Here is a 23,618-nt window from a genome sequence, read left to right as displayed (position 1 = left end):
GTTCATAACATACCCTCTACCCATGTCCCCAGGGCCCATGACAACCTTCCCATTACCTTCCACTTGGGCTTTCTGCCCCAACTCGGGGGTTATTGTTCTTTTTCATGTCTTTCTACACTTGCAATAGTAAGTGTACAAAAATTACTATGTGAATACAATGAATAGGATTATACCTCAGAGAAATGGCCCACCCTCCTGTTTTATTCTATCAACCATTTATTTGAGAGGTTTCTGTCATATATCACAGGTGGGTGTCAACATTTTCGTTTCTTTGAAAGCCTAACAGAGCTGATACCCTTGGCAGAACCTGAGAGGAATGCGTGTTAGCAGAATCACTTCCTCTTGTGTTTTTCCATTTACTTTCTTTTCCTTTTTTCTCTTCTCCATGCCTGGGATGGTTAATCTCAATTGTCAGTTTAATGAGATCTAGAGTCACCCAGAAGACAGGTTCCTGGGCATGTGTAAAGGGATTATTTTGATTAGGCTATGTGCACAGGGCTGAGCAGCCCACTGTTGGCAGCACCATTCCCTAGGTTAGGATTCTGGACCGAACAAAGAGAAAGTGAGCTACGCACACAGTCACTGCTCTCTGCTTTTTTGATTGTGGGTGTAATGTGACTCCTTGCCTCAAGCTCCTGCTTTTGTAATGTTTACCCCTCCAAGATGGAGTTGAACCTCATACATTGAGCCAAAACAAACCCTTTCTCCCTTAAACCGGCTTTCCTCAATGTGACATCTCAACCTCCCAGCAAACAGTAGCTGAGATGCCTGTTTAGCATACCAAAAGCAGACCTGGCTGCCAGCTTCTCCCAGCACCCCCCAGTTTCTACCTGTTACAGGGGATGGCTGGCAAACCCTGCTCTCTTCCCCCACCTCTTCAACCCAGGGGCTGAGCGGCCCTTCCCCCCAGAGGCTCTTCCCTTTACTATCAAAGTCCAGCCATTTGATTGTTTGTCCCTCTTTTACTTTTTTCCTTCTTGGCTACAGGATACAATACACCTGGATTTTAAATAGATATTTTGTAGAAGAAAAGGACCATAAAGCTGCGAGTAGTACTAGCATACAAAATCCATGCCATACAGCCCTGTGCGATGAGCCATCAAGTGACTGGAGCTTCCCGGCGGTCACCTGAGAGGAAGAGGCAAAGCTGCTGCCTGCCGGGGCAAACACAGAGTTTCCTGGCACTGAGACTGAGAGAGAGTGTGTTCCTGTGAGTCAGCCCATAGGGAACAGGGTGTGATGGCCACGAGGCTTCATACCACACACGTTTTCCGTGTTTACTGAAGCTCTCTCCACTGACAGAGCGGCCAGGAGCCCATTCTTTTCCTTTGTACTACTACAAGGAACCACATTGAAATGAAAAGGATTTGGCCTCAGCTAGATCACACCCTTGAGATCTGTCCCTCAGGCCTGGGAAGGTGAGACCCTCTTGTCTTGCTGTTTCTTGCCTGTGTCCCAGCCCTTTGAAGAAGCTGCCCACTCTGGTGAGGGCTCCCATTTAGCCGACACAGGACCAGTCCTCAACTATCTCAAGACCGAGATCTTGTCAGCTCTGTTTAGTTGCCATAGCTATCTATCGGCTACTTCAAGTGGTGACAGGCTTCTACTATGGTCCCACACTGGCTACGGTCACTCCCAAGTCACTCTTCCTCTGGCAGACAGTTCCAGAAACCCCTAGACTCCATAGGCAGGTCTCAAGGCAGGACGGTAAGACCTGATGCCCTGGGAGGCAGCAGCAGGCTCCATACTCCAGTTTCCTGCATCACAACCTTCCACTCTCAGCCGCCAGCCTCTAGGATCAGGCACTACACCTATGCCTGGGGCCTTACACAGTTGTTTTAAAAGCTCATTTAAGAAAATGTGCCGAAAAGTATTTTGATGTCTGGGATCTGCAAGAAAGCCCCTCCTACACCCTGGCCACACAGCCAACCGCAGGATTTGCATCAACCTGGAAAGGCTCAGCACAAATGATCCTATGAGGACAGCAACGGAAAAGCAGCTGGTAGGATGGTCGGAGCACAGGCTCTTATGTCGGAAAAAGCAGGACTAGGGCTCGGGGTGGCCCTCTCACCAACTGAGGGCTTGAGGAAACGGCTTAGCCACCAGGCATGGAGGTACACACCTGTGAACCTAGCTCTCAAGAGGCCAAGGCAGGAGGATTATGAATACAAGGCTAGTCTGGGGGTACATAGAGAGATCCTATCTCAAAATTATAATTTCCAAGCAATGAGGCAGGGGAGGGAGCAGGTTGGAGACATGGTTCAGTGGTTAAGAACATTTGCTGCTCTTCCTGAGGACTCAAGTTCAGTTCCCAGGTCTGTCTGTGACTCCACCTCTAGGAATCCAGTGCCTTCTTCCAGTCCCCGAAGTCAGACAGACAACAGACAGACAGACAGAAAGATAGACATGTGCTGAGTGGAGCTAGGCTGCACAGGAGACCTGGTGATTTACTGTGGCCAACAGGAGACACAGTGTCTCACAGAAGAGGCAACCTTGGATATGTCCCCTAAGTGCTCTGTCATAGCCTCCTCCTCTAAAGTACCCCCCAGGGACCCCTCTGTGGGTCTCTGGACTCTGAGCCTTTCTCCTCTGAGCTTCCCTCCCCAGTTCATCATGTTCCCTGTTGTACATTCACACATAAAGAGGCGCTCGGAGCTCTTCAACCACACCAAGGGATCAGGCAAGCGTTCTCGCCCTGGCCACTTCTACAGGACGAGAAGGGACAGCAGACAGACACCAAAGCCCTCATTGGCTCTGAGTTCCACAGTCATTTTTCTGGCTTTCTCGTAGCCTTCACCCATCTCTTGATGTCCCCTGTCCATCAAGACTGGGGGTGTGTCTTAGAGACCATTTACTTGGTTTGTGTGAAGCCCTCGTTAGATTCCTAAGAACCACAGAAGCAAACCTGTTAGGGTAGGGTTCTCTCCCATACACAACACACTGACATTCTCCTGCCTCAGCACAGCTGTTCATGGTATGACTTTCTGCTTCTACCCAAGCAGAGATACCTCAAAAATCCAAGAGCTGTCAGGTGTCTCAAATCCCCATGCCCCTGGGCCCTGCCCTACTGTGTGCTCTTCTTGCTTGGCCTGGAATCATTCAGTCAGGGACTGTGGCCCTGGTCATGATGTCCAATACAGACTCTCTGAGGTAGGTGTTGATAATTTGCCATATAATATCCTCTGTCTGAGTTGGAGGCTAGCCTGGTCTTCAGAGTAATTCCAAGACTACAAAGGAAAACCTTGTCTCTCCAAAACAAACAAGCAAACAAGCAAAATAACCATCATAAACCTGCAGGCCTGAGGCAGAATTGTTTTAACATGATCTAATGTATAACCACTCTCTGGGGGAAAAAAAATGCCCGATAAAATGCTTAAGCAATTTCCCAATGAACTTTAACGGAATTAGGCCTGGAACTGGGAAGTCAGCCACGTCCTGACTGACTCAGGCCAGGGTCGACTGGCTGTTTAGCTGCTTTTTGTGTCTAGCCTTAACTTAAGTCATCTGATTGTCTTTTCTGTTTCCCCTAATAAAAATGCCCTCACCAAGAGTCTATTTGAGTGGCCTGCCTCTGGGCCATTCTGTTTACAATAGGACTACAATAAAACTTTGACACGTATGTACTCATGGGTTGTTGGTAAGTTGAAGACAAGTGGAGTGTGCAGAATGCCAAGAACATCTTCCATAGAGTACAGCAAACGGACCCAAGAATTAACTCGGGTGCTAGCTGAACACTTAATTTAGTCAACTTGAAATATTTCCTGTCTCGAAAAACAAAACAAAGCAAAAAAAAAAAACCAAAACAAAAAACAACAAAAAAACCTGAAATATTTTCAAAATAAAAATTTTTGACAAAGAGTCTCTCAAATCTTGGTCTGGCCTCAAGCTATGGAGCTGAGGAAGACCATGACCTCAGGACACTCCTGCCTCTCCATCTTTGAGACGACATTTGTGCACCACTATGCCTGGCTGAAACTTTAAAAAAAAAAAAAAAAATCCAAAATTGTGAGCTAATTTAAAAATGTAAGTCTTTGGATATGTGATTTAAGTTGTTCCTAATATATGCTCCTTTGTTTTTTTCTGGGCAGAGGAACAAGCCCATGGCCTTGAACACAATAGCCAGGGGCTATATCTATCATGGAACTATATCTCCAGTCCTGTGCTTGTATGTTTAGTCTATTTCAAATGCCAAATTTCACCACTCTCTTGCTTTTTATGCAAGTTCTCAGCCTCCAATACTTTCCTCTGTGATTGACCCTATTTTTTTCTTTTTTAAATTTTAATTTTGAGGGTTTTTTTTTTAAAGATTTATTTTATTTATATAAGTACACTGTAGCTGCTTCCTGACACACCAGAAGAGGGCATCTGATCCCTTTATAGATGGTTGTGAGCCACCATGTGGTTGCTGAGAATTGAACTCAGAACCTTTGGAAGAGCAGTCAGTGCTCTTAACCACTGAGCCAACTCTCTACCCCTCTGTGTTTTTCAAATAAAGTGTATTTGTGTCTGTGGGTGCCTGTGTATTTACAGGTCTACATGTGTACATGTGTGTGTAGGGGGTAGTAGACGTTTACATGTGTCCATGTGCAGTCAAAGGATGACCTCAATTGATGTTTCCGTCCATCCTGTCTTCTGAGACAGTCTTTCCCTAGCCTGGAGCACACTAAGTTAGTTATAGCAGCTGGCCAGAAAGCCCCAGAGATCCACCCGTCTCTGCCACCTCATTTCAAACTTTTATGAAATATTTAAAATATGCAATTATAGGGCATTCTTTTTTTTTTTTTTTTTGTATAGAATAGAGTTTATTTAGGGCATGGGGAGGGGAGTTAAGAGGGTAGCAGAGGCAGAGAAAGGCAGAGAGGAGAGAGGAGAGAAGTAGGGGCCAGCCATGACCATGTGGAGTGGGGGGGAGGGAATGGGGAGAGAGAGGAGGAAGCAAGGGGTAAGAAGCAAGGTAGAGAAGCAAGAGTAAGAGTAGAGCATTCCTTTTATGGAACCCCTCTCACTTGGAAGAATTCTTTCTCAGTTTTCCTAAGTTTATGTTTATTCTGCTGAAAAATAATGTAAATAAAAATTCATGTACATTTGGGGCAGTGGCTCAGTGGTCAAAAAGCTATTGCCGCCTTGATAAAAGCTGCTGACCTGAGTTAAACCCTGGAACCCACACAAAGTTTGAAAGAAAGAAATGACTCTATAAAGCTGCCCTCTGATCTCTACACATATGCATTATATGCCAACAGTAAGTTTTAAACATTTAAAATTTAATTCATACAGATTCATACTAGGGATGTCCAGAAAATAAAACTACTTCCCATCTGAACTCCACAAAAACTAACTGGCCACATTTAAGGTATTTATGAACTTGGCTATTCTCAGTGATTTGCCACAGTGGTATAAGGCCCACAGACCTCCCTGGCAAATTTGTAAGAGATTCAAATCTTATGTCAAAGATTTACTTGGGGGTCAGCAGTGACTCCAAGTCCTGCTTGGACCTGTCCAAAGAATCGCAGAAGTGGCTGCTTGATTTGGGAGTAGAGGGCCATTTCTTATTCCTTGAGGCCCAGGAGGCAGACACAGGAAGAATGCCAGGCATGTGGGAGAGCAGAGGAGGCAGGGTGTGTGGGGATGTCAAGGACAGGCTGAGAGGCAGAAGATAGGGAGCCAAGCTCTGAGCAGAGGTCAGGAGACTGTGGGACTGTGGGGCAAGCTGAATCTAAAATCTCTTACTAAGTTATCCAGGAGTTCCATCTCTGAACCCCAGGGACCTTATTTATAACAGAGAATACATTCCTATGGCTGTGGCTTAACATAATAGCATCTACTTAAACAAAACACAGCAGGGCACTCAGGGGGCAGAGGCAGGTGTATCTTTGTGAGTTCAAGGCCAGCCTGGTTTACACAATGATTTCCAAGACAGCCTGAGCTACACAGTTTCAAAACCAAACCCATGAGTGCAAGCTGTATGTAGTCTGAATATTGGCAGCATCTATAGTAGCCACAGTCATAAGTCAAGCAATGGTGACATGACACGGATATGTCTCACACAGCTTTCCAGCTGTGGACACATGAATCCTTGTGGACCCTGGAGACTTGAGATGACACCAAGAGGATGGGGCCTAAAGTCCCACCCGGCTGGCTTACGCTCTGCTGAAAGCCTGTCCCTGGTCCCTCTTCCCAAGCATCTGGCTGTGTCCTGCTAGTTGGCAACAGTAGGCAGATGGGATTGAGGCCTCTGGCAGTATCCTAACCCTAGCATCCCAGACCAGGACTGTTCTGGTCCTAAGTCTGATGCAATGGAAAGGCCCCCCCAGCCAAGGCCCACTTGCAGAACTGCTGGGGACACACCCCCTCTCCCAACCCTGCCCAGAATTCAGCTGGCTACAGAGCCTCTGGACACAGAATGAGGGTATGCAGGGCTTTATTGGCTCCATTCAGGCATGTGGAGTCAGTTGGGGGGGGGGAGGAGGGCTTGTGGTTGCTCCTGGAATCTGGCTCATGTCTTCTTCTCTTGTGGGTCTTCAGGGCCCTTGGGCTGTTGGAGCTGCATCCTCTCCTCCCTCCCTCATGACCTCTGCCGAGGCCAGAAGAAGCAGGGATTTGGTTGGCAGTCTCTCACCCTGACCGAGTAGGTTTCCCCACAGAGGAGAAAACAGGCCTGTGCATGAGAGCCAGCCCTGCTGGGGGGAGGGGACACATGGTTAAGTGGCTTCAAGAGTCATAGATGTGGTTTCAGCGGTTGCACAGACTATGGCTCTGATGGCCTGAGTGACCCTGGTGACTCTGATGGCTTGAGTGACCCTGGTGACCCTGGTGACTCTGTTGATTTGAGGGGCCTGATTGACCCTGGTGGTTGGAGTGGCCCACGAGATTATGGTGACTTGGATAAGTCTGGTGGCTCAAGTGACTTGGATGATGACCCTGGTGGCTGGAGTAAACAGGTTGACTCTGGTTGCCCTGGTGGCTTGGATAGGAAGGGTGGTTTTGTTTACCATGGCGATTCTGGCTATAGACGACGTGTGATTGGTTGGCACCAGCTACAGAGGTTTCACGGTGAGTTAGGAAATTGCCTTTCAGCTTTATCTCCACCTCCTCCAGAGCCTTCAGCTCTTCCGGGCTGATGTTCCTGGATTCTTCGTGGCCTGTTTGACGGTACGTTGCGGAGCGCTGCAGCATGGAGTTAGCCACACGATGGCCCTTGGCATCAATCTCCTTTGTACAAGCTGCCACAGCAGCCCAGGTGTCATTCTCTATGGACGGGGACTTTCCTGACTCCCTCTGTATCTCTTTGGTCACCGAGGTCCCAGATATCTTCTGTTTGCTGGCAAAGGAATCTCGGTGCAGAGCTGTGCCCCTTTCTCCGTGTTTGGTGGTGAGGGTATCCACGTGGAGGGTGGTATTGGCTTCCCCATGCCTGCTTTCAGGTGAGTGCCCACTGTTGTAGACATTGCAGTAGGTGGGCAACCTCTCTTCGGACAGGCGGCTGAAGTGAGACTTGATCCAGCTGTCATTTGCTCTGTGCGATTCCGGAGGCTTGTCTTCCGTAGTCTCTAAGGCTGCCTTCCTTTTCCTCCTCTGAGCCCACAGCATGAGGGCTCCACTTCCAAACAAGAGAGCAGTCCCCAGCACCACCTTGCATGATGGTTGCTGGAGGAACACCAAGAAGTCCTCCAGGGCCCTAGGCCTCACACAGAGCTAAGAGCACAGTGGGAGTGCCGGAGCCCCGATGGTAAGGTTCATGCTTGAAGGGGCCAGAGCCCTGCAGGTGTCTGGCAGGCAGGCCCCTGCCTCACCCTCCCTAGGATACCCTCTGACACCTCAGCAATGAGCCCCATTGTGAGGAAGGCAGCTGGGGGTGGGGTGAGGCAAGGCCACCCCATCACTCAGACCTAGTTTAGCAAGCCTTGTGTAAGGATCGGGGCTTGTCTCCTGCCCTCCGTAGAGAGAAAGCATCATTAACCCTTCTGCCTCCCACTTCCAGTGCATTCTGCCATTCTGTCCTGCTTAATTTCCAGTCTTTGGTTTCCCTTGTTCCTGTTCCTGATCTAGTGGCCCCCACAGGATAGAGGATGCTGAGTCAGTTTGGCCATGACAAACTGGGACTACTCAATCCATCCCTGGTCAATAACTGTTGTACACAAAAATACCAAGGACCCATCTCTGCTGTCAGCACAATATCCCTAGCTCTATTACAGGGAAGAGTCCAGAAGGGAAGGGTCCAGGAAGGAGCTCATTCGGAACAATATGAGATCACAATTGAGAACAAAGAATAGGCTGAGAAGGGAGAGCAGTGGGACAGACAGACTTCAGGGCCATCCCAGGGTAAGCTATATCTTGCCTGAGTGATGGGCTTCAGGTACAGGATTTGCCCCTGATAAACATGACAAAGTTTTGAGCAGGTGGCCTGGCTAGCCAGGCTTGCCATGGATGCCTGTGCAGTCTTGAGTAACTCCTATGTTTGTGAGGCTAGACACAGTTCTGCGCTGCCACTGTTTCCCACAAGGCAAGCAGCACACTTAGAAAATGCCTAATGTTCCTTGGAGAAGCTGTGTTGTTTGTAGCTGGAAAAATAGATCAGCAGTTAAGAGCACTGGCAGAGGTCTTAATTTCAATTCCCAGCAACCACATGGCAACTCACAATTTATCTAATATATGATCTGATGTCATCTTCTGACATGCAGGCATACATGCAGAAAGCTCATATACATAAATATATTTTTTGTTTTTCTTTTTTTTTTTAAAGATTTTTTTTTTTAAGAATTATTTATTTTATGTATGTGAGTACACTGTAGCTGTCTTCAGATGTACCAGAAGAGGGCATCAGATCCCATCACAGATGGTTGTGAGCCATCGTGTGATTGCTGGGAATTGAACTCAGAACCTCTGGAAGAACAATTAGTGCTCTTAACTACTGAGCCTTCTCTCAGCCTGAAGATTGATTGATTGATATGTATACAACATTCTGCCTGCATGTATACCTGCATGCCAGAAGAGGGCACCAGATCTCATTATACATGGTTATGAGCCATCATGTGGTTTCTGGGAATTGAACTCAAGACCTCTGGAAGAGCAGAGAATGCTTTTAACTTCTGAGCCATCTCTCCAACCCCGTTGTTTTTCTAGACAGAGTTCTCTATCCTTGGTTGTCCTGGAACTCACTCTGTAGACTAGGCTAGCCTCAAAGTCATAGCCTCAAACTTATAGAGATCCACCTAACTCTGCTTCCCAAGTGCTGAATTAAAGACACTGTCACCACCCCCTGGCTGAAAAAAAAAAAGTTGTGCCATCTGAGAGGCTGGCAAGATGGGTCCAGAGCACTTGCTATTCTTCTAGAGGACCTGAGTTCGGTTCCCAGCACTCAAGTCAGGCAGCTCGGTCCTCTGCGACTCCAGCTCCAATGGATCTGGCTTTATCTGATGCCTGTACTCACATGCCCACATCCATATGCACACACGCACACCTAGACAAAATTAAAAAGAAAGTATTCTTTAAAAGTGGTTGCCAGATGTGGTGGCATACACCTTTAATCTCAGTGCTCAGAAGGCAAGGATAGGTAGACCTCGGTGGGTTCAAGGCCAGTTGAATCTACAAAGTGAGTTCCAAGACAGTCGGGACTATAGAAAGGCTCTGTCTCAACCTTTTTTTTTTTTTAAGATTTATTTATTTATTATTATATGTAAGTACACTGTATCTGTCTTCAGACACTCCAGAAAGAGGGCATCAGATCTCATTAAGGATGGCTGTGAGCCACCATGTGGTTGCTGGGACTTGAACTCAGGACTTTCAGAGGAGCAGTCAGTGCTCTTAACTGCTGAGCCATCTCACCAGCCCGTCTCTTTTTCTACTTCTTCTTTTTTTTTTTTTTTTTTTTTTTTTTTTTTTTTTTTTTTTTTTTTTTTTTTAGATTTATTTATTATTTATTACAAGTACACTGTAGCTATCTTCAGACGCACCAGAAGAGGGCGTCAGATCTCATTACGGGTGGTTGTGAGCCACCATGTGGTTGCTGGGATTTGAACTCATGACCTTCAGAAGAGCAGTCGGTGCTCTTACCCGCTGAGCCATCTCACCAGCCCACACCAGCCCATCTCAACCTCTTACCTGTGCCTCACAAAAACTGTTACTTGAAATATTTTCTTTAACCAAGTAATACTTTTTAAAAAAGATTTATTTTTATTTATTTTATGTGTATGAGTACACTGTAGCTGTACAGATGGCCGTGAGCTATCATATATGTGGCTGCTGTTGATCTCAGGACCTCTGCTGGCCCGCTCACTCTGTCCTGCTTGCTCAGGCTTAATTTACTGCAGCTGTCTTCAGACACGCCAGAAGAGGGCGTCAGATCTCATTATGGGTGGTTGTGAGCCACCATGTGGTTGCTGGGATCCGAACTCAGGACCTTCGGAAGAGCAGTCAGTGTTCTTACCCACTGAGCCATCTCGCCAGCCCCAAGTAATACTTTTTATATGTACAAAAATGTTTCCTCTTTCAGAAGAAACCATAGTCCACTCTGTGTGGGGAAGGCATAAGGCACAGCTAGTAACTCTGGAGACCTCGCCTCTCCAGCCTTGCTGAAGCAGCCCTGTGATTGTCCACTGACCTCACTGGAAATAACAACTCAAAGTCCGCCTGTGAGTGTGAGGCTGTTGACAGGTGTAAGTCCAGGGCCAGCGGCCCTCCTGGACAACCCTTCCCTCCGGTCCTTGCTTATAACTTGCTAAAAGTTTTATTTTTTTATTAAAAAACTTAAATTAAAATATAATTACATCACTTTCCTCTTCCATTTCCTCCCTCTGTTTTTCATGTCTCTCCCCACCCCTCCTTCTCAGATTGATGGTCTCTTTTTCTTTATTGTTACATATAGGTGCACAGATAGACATATAACCACGTGCACATCACAAATACAACCTGCAGAGTTCATGTGTCTATGACTTCAAGGCTGACCACTTTGCACTGGAAAACTAATTAGGGGCTCATCCTGGGGAGGCTAATTCTCCCTCTCTTGGCAGTCAGTAGTTAACTATCATTCTCCGTCTAGAGGATGGAAACCATGAGATTTCCTCTTTCCTAGTTTATCGACAGTGTCATTGCTCGAGTCTGGTGTAGGCATACTATATTGGGTTGTAGCTTTTATTTTACTTAAATTTTTAAGGATTTATTTATTTATTCGTGTATTTATTTATTATGTATGTGAGTACACTGTCCCTGTCTTCAGACACACCAGAAGAGGGAATTGGATCCCATTACAGATGGTTGTGAGCCACCATGTGGTTGCTGGGAATTGAACTCAGGATGTCTGGAAGAGTAGTCAGTGCTCTTAACTGCTGAGCCATCTATCTCTCCAACTTCTGACTTAAAATTTTTTTAGAGCTTAAGACTATAGAAACCTTTCCTCAAGGTTCATTTTTCTAACTGGACACAATATCAAGTCTGCGTCCTGCACAAGATAGGAGAACAGAAGGGCAGGCCATGCTTACTGTGCTGCTGATTCCATTTCTTGGGTTTTTTTGTCTCAAAGAGCTGCTTCTGTATAAGACTGACAAACGTTTGCAGAGTTTATACTTTTCTTAACTACTGGAGACATCCCTTATCTATAAATTAAGGCCCACTTTCACTTTCCAAAATAGCTAATGAGGGTTGGTCTGTTGTAGCTGACACTAAAAGCAGCCACTGCATAGCTTTTAAATTCTTCCTTATGATTCGTTATTATTATTATTATTATTATTATTATTATTATTATTATTATTATTAATGTAGTTCAATGGAACTATTGTGATCCAGAACTGACATGTAGTTTCTATAAACAGAGGCTAAAGGTTTTGCATGTTCCTTTTATTAATTATTGTGGGGCTTTTTTTTCTTACACATTTGATAAAGTATTAGCTAATTTGTCCCCAAAATTTTTATTTGGGGGAGGGAGAGACGCATGCATCATGGCCTGCACGCAGAGATCAGAGGATGGCTTGCAGGTGCTGGTTCTCCTCTTACATCTTACGTAGATTCTGGAGATTGGCCTTAACTCATGGCTTCACAGCAAGAGCCATTACGTAATGTGCCATCTCACCCTTTTATTTTAAAAGAATACTCTTCATTTTAAACAATCAGCACAAATTAGTAATACTTTACCAGCACTCAGGAGGCAGAGGTAGGGATCTCTGAGTTCGAGGCCAGCCTGGTCTACAGAGGGAATTCCAGGACAGCCAGGACTACACAGAGAAACCCTGTCTCAAAAAATCAAATCAAAACAAACAACTTCACAGTCCCAGACTAAGCCTTCAAGAATATTCTCTGTGTTCACTGAAGCACGAAGGGCAGGTTCCCACCTCTTCTTTGGAGGGCTTGTTACCCATACTGATACAAAGTAGCAGTAGCATTTGGCAGCTGTCTCAACCTTCTCGGGAGTGTTAGACTGCAATGTCTATTCAAGAAAGAGAAACATCAATGTTTGGCTAAGTGCTAGAGCCATGACAAGATACCCCCGACTCTTAGTCCTCTGTGCCAGCAGCCTGTCTGACCATCTTAGGGGAATTATATTGAGACACACGGCTAAGAGCCTGAGGGATTAGCTCCTGTTCTCAAGTGAGAAAACTGGGTTCCAGAGGGACTGTGATTTCTCAGTTGCTATAATTGCCAGACGAGGAGTCTTCCACCTCCAGGCGCTGGTCTCTGCCTCCCAGAACCCCAATCTCCTGCTATGTGGTGAATGGAGAAATCGGACAACATCAGGAACCCATGAGCTAAATCCTTCCCTCTACCAAAAAATAAACAACAAACCTGCCCAGGGCACTCGATGCTAGTTGCAGGAGCTAGAGAGACAAAGGGGGAAGTCCAAAGCCAATTCTGGAGATCTCAGTGAAATCCTAGATACAGGATTTCAGAAACACATTGGATACAAAAGCCAGTCTTCAGGCCCCTACACTAAAGTGTCCTTGATCTTTAAGCTGAAGCAGAGTGCTCTATTTGAAGCTAAGGATTATCATGCTTTGCTTCAAGGAAGTCAGGCCTCCAGGCCAGCATAAGCAAGTCCTGGTAGACATGCTGTCCCTGCTCAGAACGGGCACCCACAGACCACTTGTCCCTTGACAAATATCATCTGGGTCCTGAGCTATGAAGGGGGCTCAACTGGGCCAGTGGTCACTGTCACCAAGCACCAAGCAGCTTCACTACAGTGTTGAATGAAAAAAATAAAAAGATAAAAATAAAAAGGAAGGACATGACTGCTCCTAGGTGGTAGAGGGAAAAGTTTATTGTAGGTAAGAGGGAGAGTATAGCCAGTGGCAGAAACATCTGGGAGAGTCCAGAGTGAACATGACCCTGAGCCAATGAGGGAGGGAAAGGCAGATGGGAGGGAAGGGAATCAGGTGCAGGAGACAAGAGGTAAAAGAAAAGGTAGATAACCAAAATGGCTGAACTATATAGGAAAGAGTCTCTGGGATAGGGCAGTCGAGCTCCTGGTCTGGAGAGTTGGGGAGGGTATGCACTAGAGGGTAGGGTATGTCAGCCATACCCTGTAACAGGTAGGGACTGAGGGATGCTGGGAAAACCTGGCAGCCAGGTCCTTTGCTATGTTAAATAGATACTTCAGCCAGTTCTCTCAGGGTTTGAGACATCACAAATGCCATGTGTACTTTTAATAATTACCACCCCAAGATTCTATACCTTCCAATGTATAGCACTATAGAATTTATATCATGCTTTCCCTCACATTCTTCTAGATTCTTCTGGCTTCCCCATGGTAAGAGCATTATCACCCTCGTATGTCCTATGGGGAAACAGGGTTAGAGTATCCCATGGAGTAAGACCACTGGCAGAGTGCGATTGGAAACTAGAGTCCACTCTCCTAGCTGCTAGCCTGTACCTCCTCAGTCAGAGCGAGGCCGTTCTCAAAACCGGTGCCTACCAGACGACATTTGTAAGGACAACGTAGGAGGTGTTGGAATCAGTGGGCAGAACAGCGCTTTCTAATCAGCAGGCCAGGTCTCAGCTCAGAGCTATGTGTTAGCCGAGTGGCTTCAGACAGTGACCATGAGTCACCACAGTGACTCTATGGGCCCACGTTCTCATCTACGAGATGGTGTCATCGCTAGCACTGACCAGGAATGGAGCTGGGCAGAGGACTGCCCTTTTCTACCTCCTTTTACTGGACCAGTGGCTGCGAGGCAGACGAGATCTCACAAATAGGATGCGGTCTGTGGCCTCAGAGAGGGGACCCATGTTAAAACAAGAGGTGGATCGGAGGAGCCAGCACATTCTAGTTCTGCCAAGCAGGCTCCAGGGGGAAAGAGGCTGACAACCGGCTGCCCTCCTGTGTGATCTAGCTAGTGCCTTCCCAGCAGCAGCAGGCCTGGTACACAGGACGCCCTCATTCGCTGCCCCATGTTTTCACCACAATAATCCTGGGAGCCAAGAAGGTACCTTAGCCCTTCCCAGCTGGGGAAACAAAGACAGGCTCTGTCCAAGATGCCAGAGCTTCCCACCCCACCCCCTTCCTGGATCTGGCTCCCCAGCTGCCCTCTTACCTCGAAAGGGGAAGGTGGCCAGTCTGTTCAGGTTCTCTTCCAGTTTCCCATAGTCTACCTCTGCGGTGGCGGTGAATGGGGTAGTCACGGGTGGGTAGATGCCTGCAATATCTACCTTCTTGCTCTTCACATTCCTAGACAAGCCCCTGCTCAACCCCTGCCTCATGGAGGCCCAGATTTGGGGGCCCAGCATTTCTGCAGGAGGTCTGAGGCCCAGCTGTCTGTGACCACTGGGGAACTGAGTTTGGACTCCTTCCCCCGTCCTCCCCCTCACTGTTAATGATCTACATACCCAGTTAAAAATTTGTGTTCCCACCACAACGTGTGGGCATGGCACGGGAGCGTGCAGCTTTGCACAGGGTGTCTCAGGGTCAGGGACGGGCCTAGAGTCTACAGGCCTAGTCTTCCCTGCTGGGAAGCAGCTGGAGAAATGCCACAATTACAGCCCGAAAGAGAGCTGGCCCCTGGGGTTTCAACACTAAAAAGAGTCTCTGATAGGGCCCTCTTCACATAGCCCCAGGGCCAGGTGCCACCCACCCTCACCCTCACCCTCACCCCGACCCCAACACGCACACCCTCCATTTCTAGGCTGGCTGAACGTGACGGAGCTGATTGGCTGAACTGGCCTGGCTCCGCCCTACTGTAGCCACCCACTCGCTGGTCCAGAAGCAGTTGTGAAAAACCACTCCTGTCTACCAAGCTTCTGCTAAGGGCCGCCCCGTGTTAGCCCTCTGCTGGCCACACACAGACACACAGCTCCGTGGAACAGTCTTGGAGACAGGGAGCAGAGGATGCCACAGAGTGAAATATATCACAATCGCGGCCCTAGGGATTAGGAGAGAAAAGCAGGATGGTAGGGACAAGGCTAGACCAACTAGGGAGACCTACTAACTCAGAACCCAAGGGACTCCACATTCCCCTCGTTCCCAAGTTCGCTCTAGCACCTAATCTTACGTGTTTGGAGCACGAATGGACACAAACACCACAAACACCAAAACCAGCAGTTTATTGTGTTGAATCTGGGGCTGTTCCTACTAGGCAAGCTGCAGGTAGTAGGGATCAGGGACCTAGCTCGGGATAGATATTTATTGGGCTGGAACAGGCTGGGGTGTCTCACGGCCACTCCCAGGCCTCTCCAGTCCATTCTGCTCCGGTTCTGGCTCAGGATGCTCCAGGGCATGCCGAGTGTCTGCTTGCCATAGCTGGACCAGGTCCGTGGGGGTCTTTCCTGCCTGGAGAAAATAGAAGCAGACCTACTCAGACTTGAGCAGCCGACCCGAAATTGCCTTCAGCTACATCGCTGATTCTCAACTAGAGGCAAATGCCCAGGGGTAAAGCCATCTTGCATTTCACAACTAGAGGTTGTGGGTGTTACTGGTATCTAGTGGACAGAGGCCTGGGATGCTGGGACAGTGCACAGGAAAGTCCCTTCATTATGAATTGTCCCGCACCAGAGTCTGCAAAGCTAAGACCATCCACACCCTCTCCATATGCTCCTGTTTCCTACAATGTTCCCTTAGGTTTTCTTGTGCCGGAATGGTCCATGCCCCTCTCCTAGGGTTGTTCTGTGGACCAATAGATAGGCTTGGGCCAGAGAACATCTATTCACAGAAAATCAGAGACCCACCAAGAAGCAACATGAGGTGCTAGAATGGCCACACCAACCAAATAATTTGATTCCTTTCCTACCGGCCCTCCATTGATTGGGCCTGAATGCTGGGGTTCCCTTCACCCTTTCTGAGGACCCTGGGGAAGTCCTCTTACTACCTCTCTCATTGTTTCTCCAAACTTATGCTCTGGACCTTGACACATGAAAAGAGACCTGGCAAGGCAGGTGATTAGGGTGGTGTGGCCTAGAGTACCTAGGCTGTGGCTGCCCCACGGCCTCTGCAGACCATCCACCATGCAAGGGCTCACCCTGCCACCAAGTCAGTGGAGCAGACTCACCAGGTTCTTAGCCATCATGTCCGCCCCATGCAAGAGCAGCAGTTTGATGATTTTGTAGCGGTTGAGCCTCACAGCATCGTGGAGGGCGCTGTCCCCTTCCTAGAATCGGCACAGCACACTGGGTAACCCTTGAGGTCAGTGGGTGGGTAGGGTGTTGGGAGATAGGCTAGAGGCCTTGCTCAGAAGCGGCCACCCTAGGGTCCTGTGAGGAGGGACTACTCGCCCTTGGCAGCCTGGCAGGCTGCCCTTACACCCACATTGGTTGAGCAGGGAGCAATCAAGGACTCACTCTGTCTTTGGCATTGATATCCATGCCCAAGGAGAGAAAATGTTCCACAATCTCCACGTGTCCAGTACGGACGGCCACATGCAGGGGAGTGCTCAGTAGCTGTGTGGGGAGGAAACAGGACTGTTGGCACATGGGCCCGGACTATGGTATCCTGGGGTAAGGGAGCCATCTTATCTCCAGTTTAATCCTACTCCCAAGTCTGAGTGCCAAGGCCTGAGCCTTGGACAGGAGAGAATGGTCCAACATGCCACTGTCCTTCCCAGTCGTCTAAGTGTACAGCATTGAGTTGCCACCTCCCCTGGCTAGCCTCCTGTGGTCCCCCTCTTGCCTGGCAGTGAGCTACTGCCCACTCTTCTACCTTTGTAAAAAGTCAGGGTCTCACTACGGAGCCCAGGTAGTTGCAAACTCTCCTCACCTCTGCCTCCCAAGAACTGAGACTGCAGAGGTGTACTGCGGGGCCTAGGTTCTCCTTCAACCAATTGACGTGTTTATTCATTGGAACAGGGAGATTGAGCCCATGCTCTTGCACATGGTAAGCAAGTATGCTACCATGGAGTCACACACGGGCCCCTGACCACTTTCTTTTAGTAATTTTTTTTTAAATCCAGACAGGGTTTCTCTGTGTAGCCCTGGCTGTCCTGGAACTCACTCCGTAGACCAGGCTAGTCCACCACCACCTGCCCACCGCTTGAGCTTACTTGCCACTGGCTGTCCCCATCCTCCCTAAGCACCCAAATGTGTACTGAAGCAGTGCTTCACCTTGTCTCTCACGTTGGTGTCAGCCCCCCGGCTTTGCAGGAGTCTCACTACCTCCAGGTGGCCTCCACGGCAGGCCCAGTGCATTGCTGTGCAGTCCAGCTGGAAGACATAGATGGCATTTAATGGGAGGACTCAAGGGAAAGAAGATCCCTGGGGAAAGGGTTGAAGCCAAGAAGACAGAGGGACAAAAGGTACAGGAGCAGGACAGACAGCCTAGGGCCCAACTAGTCCAAGCGAGAGTCCCAGAGGCAACTCAGGGGTGATGGGACTCACCAGATGTCACAGGACACACAGAGGTCGAGCCCTGGCACTGGTAGCCCACTGACACAGATTTGACAGGAAGTAGAATTCTAGACCCACTTCTTACCTCCCACCCAATTCCTGCCCTCTCACCCGATCCTGGAAGTCCACAGTGGCTCCATTCTCCAGAAGTTTCTCCAGTATCTCGATGTGTCCTTCCAGGGAGGCCCGATGCAGTGCTGTCCGACGGAACTGCCCCCAAAGAGACTGTCAGGCCTGAGTCCCATATCCCAGCTGGATAGGAGCTGGCTGAGCAGCTCCTATCCAGATTGGCCTTGGAGCCCTGCCCTGGGACTCCAGCTTTTTCATTCCTGTGCAGCCAGCTAGCCATGCCTTTGTACAACTGATGCAGCTGGCACCCCTGCTGGTCATGGCTGTTCTGCCCTCACATGCTATGATGCTTGGTGATGATTTGCAGCTCATGTGCCATGGTTTTACTGAGACCTCTATGCCAAGCTGCCCCCAGCTGATTTCTGAGTATAAGGGAACATTGGCAGGCTGAAATCTACATCTCCTAGTGCTAGGCTCGGCTTGGATGACAGGCCACACCTGAGTACTGATTCAAGGAAGGGAAAATTTCCCCCCTGCAGGCCACTTTCTGCTTTGGATTCAGGGAACCCTTGTACCATAATGCAAGTCTTTCTGTGTGCTAATCATCTGGTTATGGGCAGTCTTTCATGACTCTGCTCTTGTTTTTTCTTATATTTTTCTCTTGACATGCAGCAATGGGAGGGGGAAAACCCATTAAGTTCCTGGAGGCTGCCAGGTAGTGGTGGCGCATGCCTTTAACCCCAGCACTTGGGAGGCAGAGGCAGGTGGATTTCTGAGTTCGAGGCCAGCCTGGTCTACAGAGTGAGTTCCAGGACAGCCAGGGCTACACAGAGAAACTCTGTCTGAAAAACAAAACAAAACAAAACAAAAAGATCCTGGAGGGAAAAGAATAGAAAAGACGTGGTCTATTATATTGCAGAGCAGGCCCAAGGGTAGGTGGCCACTGTTAGGCTTGATCTCATAATGGGGTGAGAGCAAGGACATCTTACAAGTGCCAAGAAGCAGTTTCAGAGGAAAAAAGTACAACCGGCAATAGAAAAATTTAAAAAACCAGATGGTGTCCATAGTTACACAACACTGTGATATAATCAGTGCCACTCCGAATCAACATGGCTAAATGATGTATTTCATGTTATATATTTCCACAGTAGAATAATAAAAAGAGGGGCTGGGGTGTGACTCAGAGGTAGAACACTTGCCTAGCACACACAGAACCCTGGAGCTGCAAATAATATTAATGGTATTAATAAATAATTGTAAGCCAGGCATGATGGTATGCAGCTTTAATCCCAGAACGCAGAGGCACAGGCAGGTAGATCTCTGTGAGTTCCAGGACAGCCTGGTCTACATGTTGAGTTCCAGGACAGCTAGAGCTACACAGTGAGACCCAGGCTCAAAATAAATAAATATAATTGTAAAAGAAAAAAGCATGGGCATATATCATGAGAAAGAGAACGTGTCCTATCTCAGCACATGCTTTACAGTCTTTCCATCTATTCAACGCGTACAGAGGCACTCATGGTCCATATTGAGAAGGCAGTCGGCCACGCTCACTCTAGTAGGACCTGGATCGTGGAGAGGCAACAGCTCAGCCACAGGTCCCATTGTTAGGGATTCTAGGGAGACATAACCCAAATCTCCTGAGCTGTCTTTTGTTTGTTTGTTTGTTTGTTTTTTGTTTTTTCAAGACAGGGTTTCTCTGTGTAGTCCTGGCTGTCCTGGAACTCACTCTGTAGACCAGGCTGGCCTCGAACTCAGAAATCCGCCTGCCTCTGCCTCCCAAGTGCTGGGATTAAAGGCGTGTGCCACCACCACCCGGCTCCTGAGCTGTCTTAATTGAATTCTTTTCCTTCATCTCCCATGCAGAAACATGTGACATTTGTTATGGAGGTGGCCTGAGCTGGGGAAAGGTCTGAAAAGGATTTGGGGAAATCGTGAAGTGAGGAAGAAGGCCTACTACAGGTCTATGTAAGCCACCCTAAGAATATCTGTGAGAGTTCTCAAACAAAGCCCACAACTGGAGCTCATCCAGGATCCAACTAACTCAGTTATGGTGTTGGTCCTGAAAGAGCATTGCGTGCAATGGCGGGGGTCATCACCTCATCACAGGTGTCTGCTGAACCTCCATCTGCCAGGTACTTGTCAATGACTTTCATTTTCCCCTCCACTGCAGCTTTCAGGAATGTCTCCTCATCCACAGGGCCGGTCTGCAGGTAGAACATCCGCCAATAAAGAATAGCGGGGGAGGGAGGATGCTTCGGGGTCTCCCAGGCTCCCCCTGCCCACATCTGTCCAAACCAGGAGCCTTACTATCTCCTCTGGCTCTGGAGGTGGCTCCTGGGCTGCAGCCAGGGCATCTCGCTTTTTCTGCTTGCGTTTTTTCCTCAGTTCTATGAGGTTCTGGATCCCACCTACGTCAATGATCTCACGCCGCAGGTCCAGGGATGTCTTGCGCACGCGCTCTTGGCCCTGTGTGGAGATGGCCCGTCACCTCCACACTGGGGTAGAGTGTGGGGTGATACAGGATGATATGGGATGATACAAGAGCCGAGCTGGCAGCGGATGACCCGGGTAGAGGGTCTAGCTGGCCTGTCACCTGAGCGCAGACTCTTAGTTCCTCCACACATACCTTAACCTTTTGTAAAGCAGGACTCTGCACCCCCAGGCGCTTCTCTTCCTCTAGCACTAGCATGTCCATGGACAGCTTTCCAGGAGCAGATCTTCGAAGTTTCTAGAAAGCCATCGAAAGCTACTTAAGATTAAGGATATGATTTTTTTTTTTTTTTTTTTTTTTTGTCCAGGTGCGGTAGTTCACACCTACGATCTGAGTGCCTGAGACTGAAAAATGAGGATTACTGCTCTGGAGGGTCAGTCTGGTCCACATAGTGACCTAGAACAGGCCAGCTGGAGCTACACAGTAAGACCCTGTCTCAAAATCCAAAACAAAACCACCACAACAAATTCTAATATACACAAGTCCTTTTATAAAATATACTTCTTTATATATACCTATTGTGATGGTTTGTATATGCTTGGCCCAGGGAATGGCACTATTAGGAGGTGTAGCCTTGTTGGAGTGGGTGTGTCACTGTGGGGGTGGGCTTAAGATAGAGGACAAACCAGAGGCGGCCAGGTAAGAGGTGCAGGCTCTGGGCAGTGAGAGTCACTGACTGTTAGAGTGCTGTGCCATCTTCTGACCTGTTCCAGAGCCGGTTCTCATGGTGATGAAAGGAATTCATTGGGGGCGGGGGGAACCTATTGGAACTCAGCTTAGAGGCCTCATCATTTAAGAGAAGGGATGAGCTCAGATTTATCAAGGGGAGTGCGGACAGCAGTGGAGCATCCCCGGATCTCCAGGAATCTCACTTCTCCCTCCCTTCTCCTCGGCCCCCCCCCCCCCCCCCCCCCCCCCCCCGAGAGCATGGGCACATGGCTGTTGCTGCTAGACAGGAGTGTCATGCCGCTGTGTCATTTCTGGAGTGTTGCCACCAAGACATTGGAACCTTCTGCAAGGGGACACGGTCTTCTTCCATTCATTCATCTAACAAATATAGCCACAGGGCTGCAGGGACACAGGCACCCACAGTGCCAGCCTTCTCACCCAGCTCCTCTGCCTGCCAGCCTCCGGGCCCAGCACTTTACAAGCATCCTCTCTAATCTGAAGTGTGGCCTGTGGAATCAGGTGGGAGTTTTGTTTTGACTCACGGACCTGCATTCAATTTCATAAACATTCAACGAGTGCAAACTCTGCCAGCCCACAACCAAATCTGAAAGGAGTCTGAGTAAGACATGGGCGGCACTAGAGTGTAAATTCCTCCTCATGCTGGAAGGAATAGAAGGCGGCACGCAGGCCACCTTGGGATTCGCTGCTCACCAGGTAAGGCCTTTAACTAAGAGCTACCGGATGGGCAGAGATGCTGCGTCTGCATGGCCATTGCTCGTTCACTCATTCATCACCTGTTTGATTAACAAGTGTTAGGTGAGCAACCCTCCACGTCAGGCCCTGTCACGGTAAATGCTGGAAACAGCAGGTGATTAAACCCAAAGTCCACGCCCTGGATGTCTCCCTCCCCCCCCAATCCAGCTAGACTCCCACAAGCAACAGTAGTTGTAGCCCAAGGTCATTTCTTTTTTTCCAGGAGGAATATGCCTGAGAGCAGCATGGGAGACTTCAAATCATACAATCCCACAAACCTGGCAGGACATATAGTCATAAGCCTGGCAAGAAAGACAGTAAAGGACACCATCAAAATGAATACTGGGAGAGAGGAGCGTAGCTCACTTGGTAGAGCATTCGACTGTCATGTCATGTGAAGCCCTGAGTTCTAGCTCAGCGCTACAAAAAATTGGGAAGCATCGGAAATAAAACCTAGAACCTACCCTGGGAGAGGCTAACACCAGGGCTCTGGGAACGGGCAAGGTGCCTGGGCCTCATGGCGGAGAGCAAGTTCTCCCCAGCTGCCCTCCTGCCTGGTTATCCTCAACCTGGGCACACCCACCCTGCTCATCACCACTGCCTGCCACTGACTGGGTTGCTTTGGGGACCCCTTGTTCCTGGGGTGATAAAAGTTTTGGCCTGGGGCTGGAGAGATGGCTCAGTGGTTAAAAGCACTGACTGCTCTTCTGAAGGTCCTGAGTTCAAATCCCAGCAACCACATGGTGGTTCACAACCATTCTTAATGAGGTCTGATGCCCTCTTCTGGGGTGTCTGAAGACAGCTACAGTGTACTTAGATATAATAAAAAAAAAAAAAGTTTTGGCCTGGTGGGCAAAGAATTTGACGAGTGACACCCAGTTCATGGCAACTGCCCATTTTCCATATGCCCATTTCTGCCCTCTGCCTTCTTAGTTGACAATGCAAATAAAAGGTGTGGGTTAAAATTAGTGCCCACCTTCGCCCTATGCACTACTCTAGGCTCCTGGTTTTCCGCCCCCAGGGGTAATCTCACCATGTAGCCCAGGCTGGCTCCACTTCTGAGATTATGAGTATGTACCACCACACCTGGCTCAACTGTTTCTGAATAAGATGTAGAGCAGGACCAGTCAGTAGTCCAGCCCCACTTAACTTAGTCAAGAGAACATGTACCTGCCTGTGCATTAGGCTTCTGCCCACAGCCCTGGCTAAGTCCCAGCTGCCCTATCCCATCTCCCTTCCTGACTCCTGTCAGTTTGTTTTCCCGCAGCAACCAGCCCTGGCATCCATGGGATAATCTGGGTGTGTGTGGGGGGGTGTCTCAGGATCTTACCTTTCTGGCTTTCCCAGAGAATACTCCTCTGTCTTTCCTGTCTAGTCCAGTCTATCTCTTGAAGCCCAGGTGAGTGGGCAGGGTCTCTGGAAGGCCTGCTCCCTCCAAGTGCCTGTTTGCTGGGCTGAAGCCCCATCTCTCATCATCCACAACCACGTTAGGAACTTCCTGGTGTGGAAATGGACCCAGCTGGGCCCTGTGAGATAACATGCTGTCTGGACCCAGGCAGCAGCCAGTCCTTCCCTTCCCATGACAGACAGATGGACCGATCCATTAACCTGGAGGCCTCCCCCTCCATCCCCCTGACACCCTTCATTTCGGCTCCCACCTCAGTCTCTTCTTCCTGGGCAAGCCGCTGTTCAATGAGCTCTGTGGCTCTCTGCACTGCCTCAGGACCCTCCATGGTGCCTTCCATGACTGTTTCTGCAAGCCACCGGGCATTGGGGGCTTTATAGGCCTGAGCACCCACCCCGCCCCCTGGGCGCCTTTGTCATTAGCTCACAGGCTCAT

At 48.8% G+C, this 23,618-nt stretch overlaps 3 protein-coding genes and 1 long non-coding RNA gene across 5 annotated transcripts in view; 1 reads left to right on the top strand and 3 right to left on the bottom strand.

Moving 5' to 3' along the window:
* Hoga1 (4-hydroxy-2-oxoglutarate aldolase 1) overlaps nucleotides 1-15,091 on the bottom strand; it is a 26,529-nt gene extending 11,438 nt beyond the window's left edge. For both annotated transcript variants that reach the window (XM_031390337.1, XM_031390338.1), the window contains exon 1: nucleotides 14,517-15,091. In XM_031390337.1, the coding sequence (XP_031246197.1) occupies nucleotides 14,517-14,709 (193 nt within the window). In that variant the 5' untranslated portion in view covers nucleotides 14,710-15,091. The remainder of the gene's footprint in view (nucleotides 1-14,516) is intronic.
* Nucleotides 6,402-7,812, bottom strand: CUNH10orf62 (chromosome unknown C10orf62 homolog). The gene has a single exon (XM_031390339.1). The coding sequence runs from the start codon at nucleotides 7,585-7,587 to the stop codon at nucleotides 6,730-6,732; it is 858 nt and encodes a 285-aa protein (XP_031246199.1). The 5' UTR covers nucleotides 7,588-7,812; the 3' UTR covers nucleotides 6,402-6,729.
* On the top strand, nucleotides 8,280-22,193 carry LOC116103847. The gene is made up of 3 exons (XR_004123593.1): nucleotides 8,280-8,319; nucleotides 20,664-20,779; nucleotides 22,002-22,193. It is a non-coding gene; the product is annotated as an uncharacterized LOC116103847 (long non-coding RNA).
* Nucleotides 15,506-23,618, bottom strand: Ankrd2 (ankyrin repeat domain 2). The gene is made up of 9 exons (XM_031390336.1): nucleotides 23,437-23,618; nucleotides 20,492-20,593; nucleotides 20,173-20,331; nucleotides 19,962-20,069; nucleotides 17,905-18,003; nucleotides 17,512-17,610; nucleotides 16,753-16,851; nucleotides 16,464-16,562; nucleotides 15,506-15,748 (listed from the first exon to the last, which is right to left on the bottom strand). The coding sequence occupies exons 1-9, from the start codon at nucleotides 23,521-23,523 to the stop codon at nucleotides 15,602-15,604; spliced, it is 999 nt and encodes a 332-aa protein (XP_031246196.1). The 5' UTR covers nucleotides 23,524-23,618; the 3' UTR covers nucleotides 15,506-15,601.

Source organism: Mastomys coucha, unplaced genomic scaffold, assembly GCF_008632895.1.
Source record: "Mastomys coucha isolate ucsf_1 unplaced genomic scaffold, UCSF_Mcou_1 pScaffold21, whole genome shotgun sequence".
In the NCBI taxonomy this organism is placed as follows: Eukaryota; Metazoa; Chordata; class Mammalia; order Rodentia; family Muridae; genus Mastomys; species Mastomys coucha.
This window is presented reverse-complemented; position numbering and strand designations above follow the sequence as displayed.

What these genes read in the sequence shown, in the direction of transcription:
- CUNH10orf62 (XM_031390339.1), bottom strand. Translation starts at nt 7,587, where the DNA reads ATGCTGTGGGCTCAGAGGAGGAAAAGGAAGGCAGCCTTAGAGACTACG.
- Ankrd2 (XM_031390336.1), bottom strand. Translation starts at nt 23,523, where the DNA reads ATGGAAGGCACCATGGAGGGTCCTGAGGCAGTGCAGAGAGCCACAGAG. An exon ending in ATATCAATGCCAAAGACAGA is followed by an intron (nt 16,563 to 16,752) that starts GTGAGTCCTTGA and finishes TGCCGATTCTAG; the next exon opens with GAAGGGGACAGCGCCCTCCA. An exon ending in ACATGATGGCTAAGAACCTG is followed by an intron (nt 15,749 to 16,463) that starts GTGAGTCTGCTC and finishes TATTTTCTCCAG; the next exon opens with GCAGGAAAGACCCCCACGGA.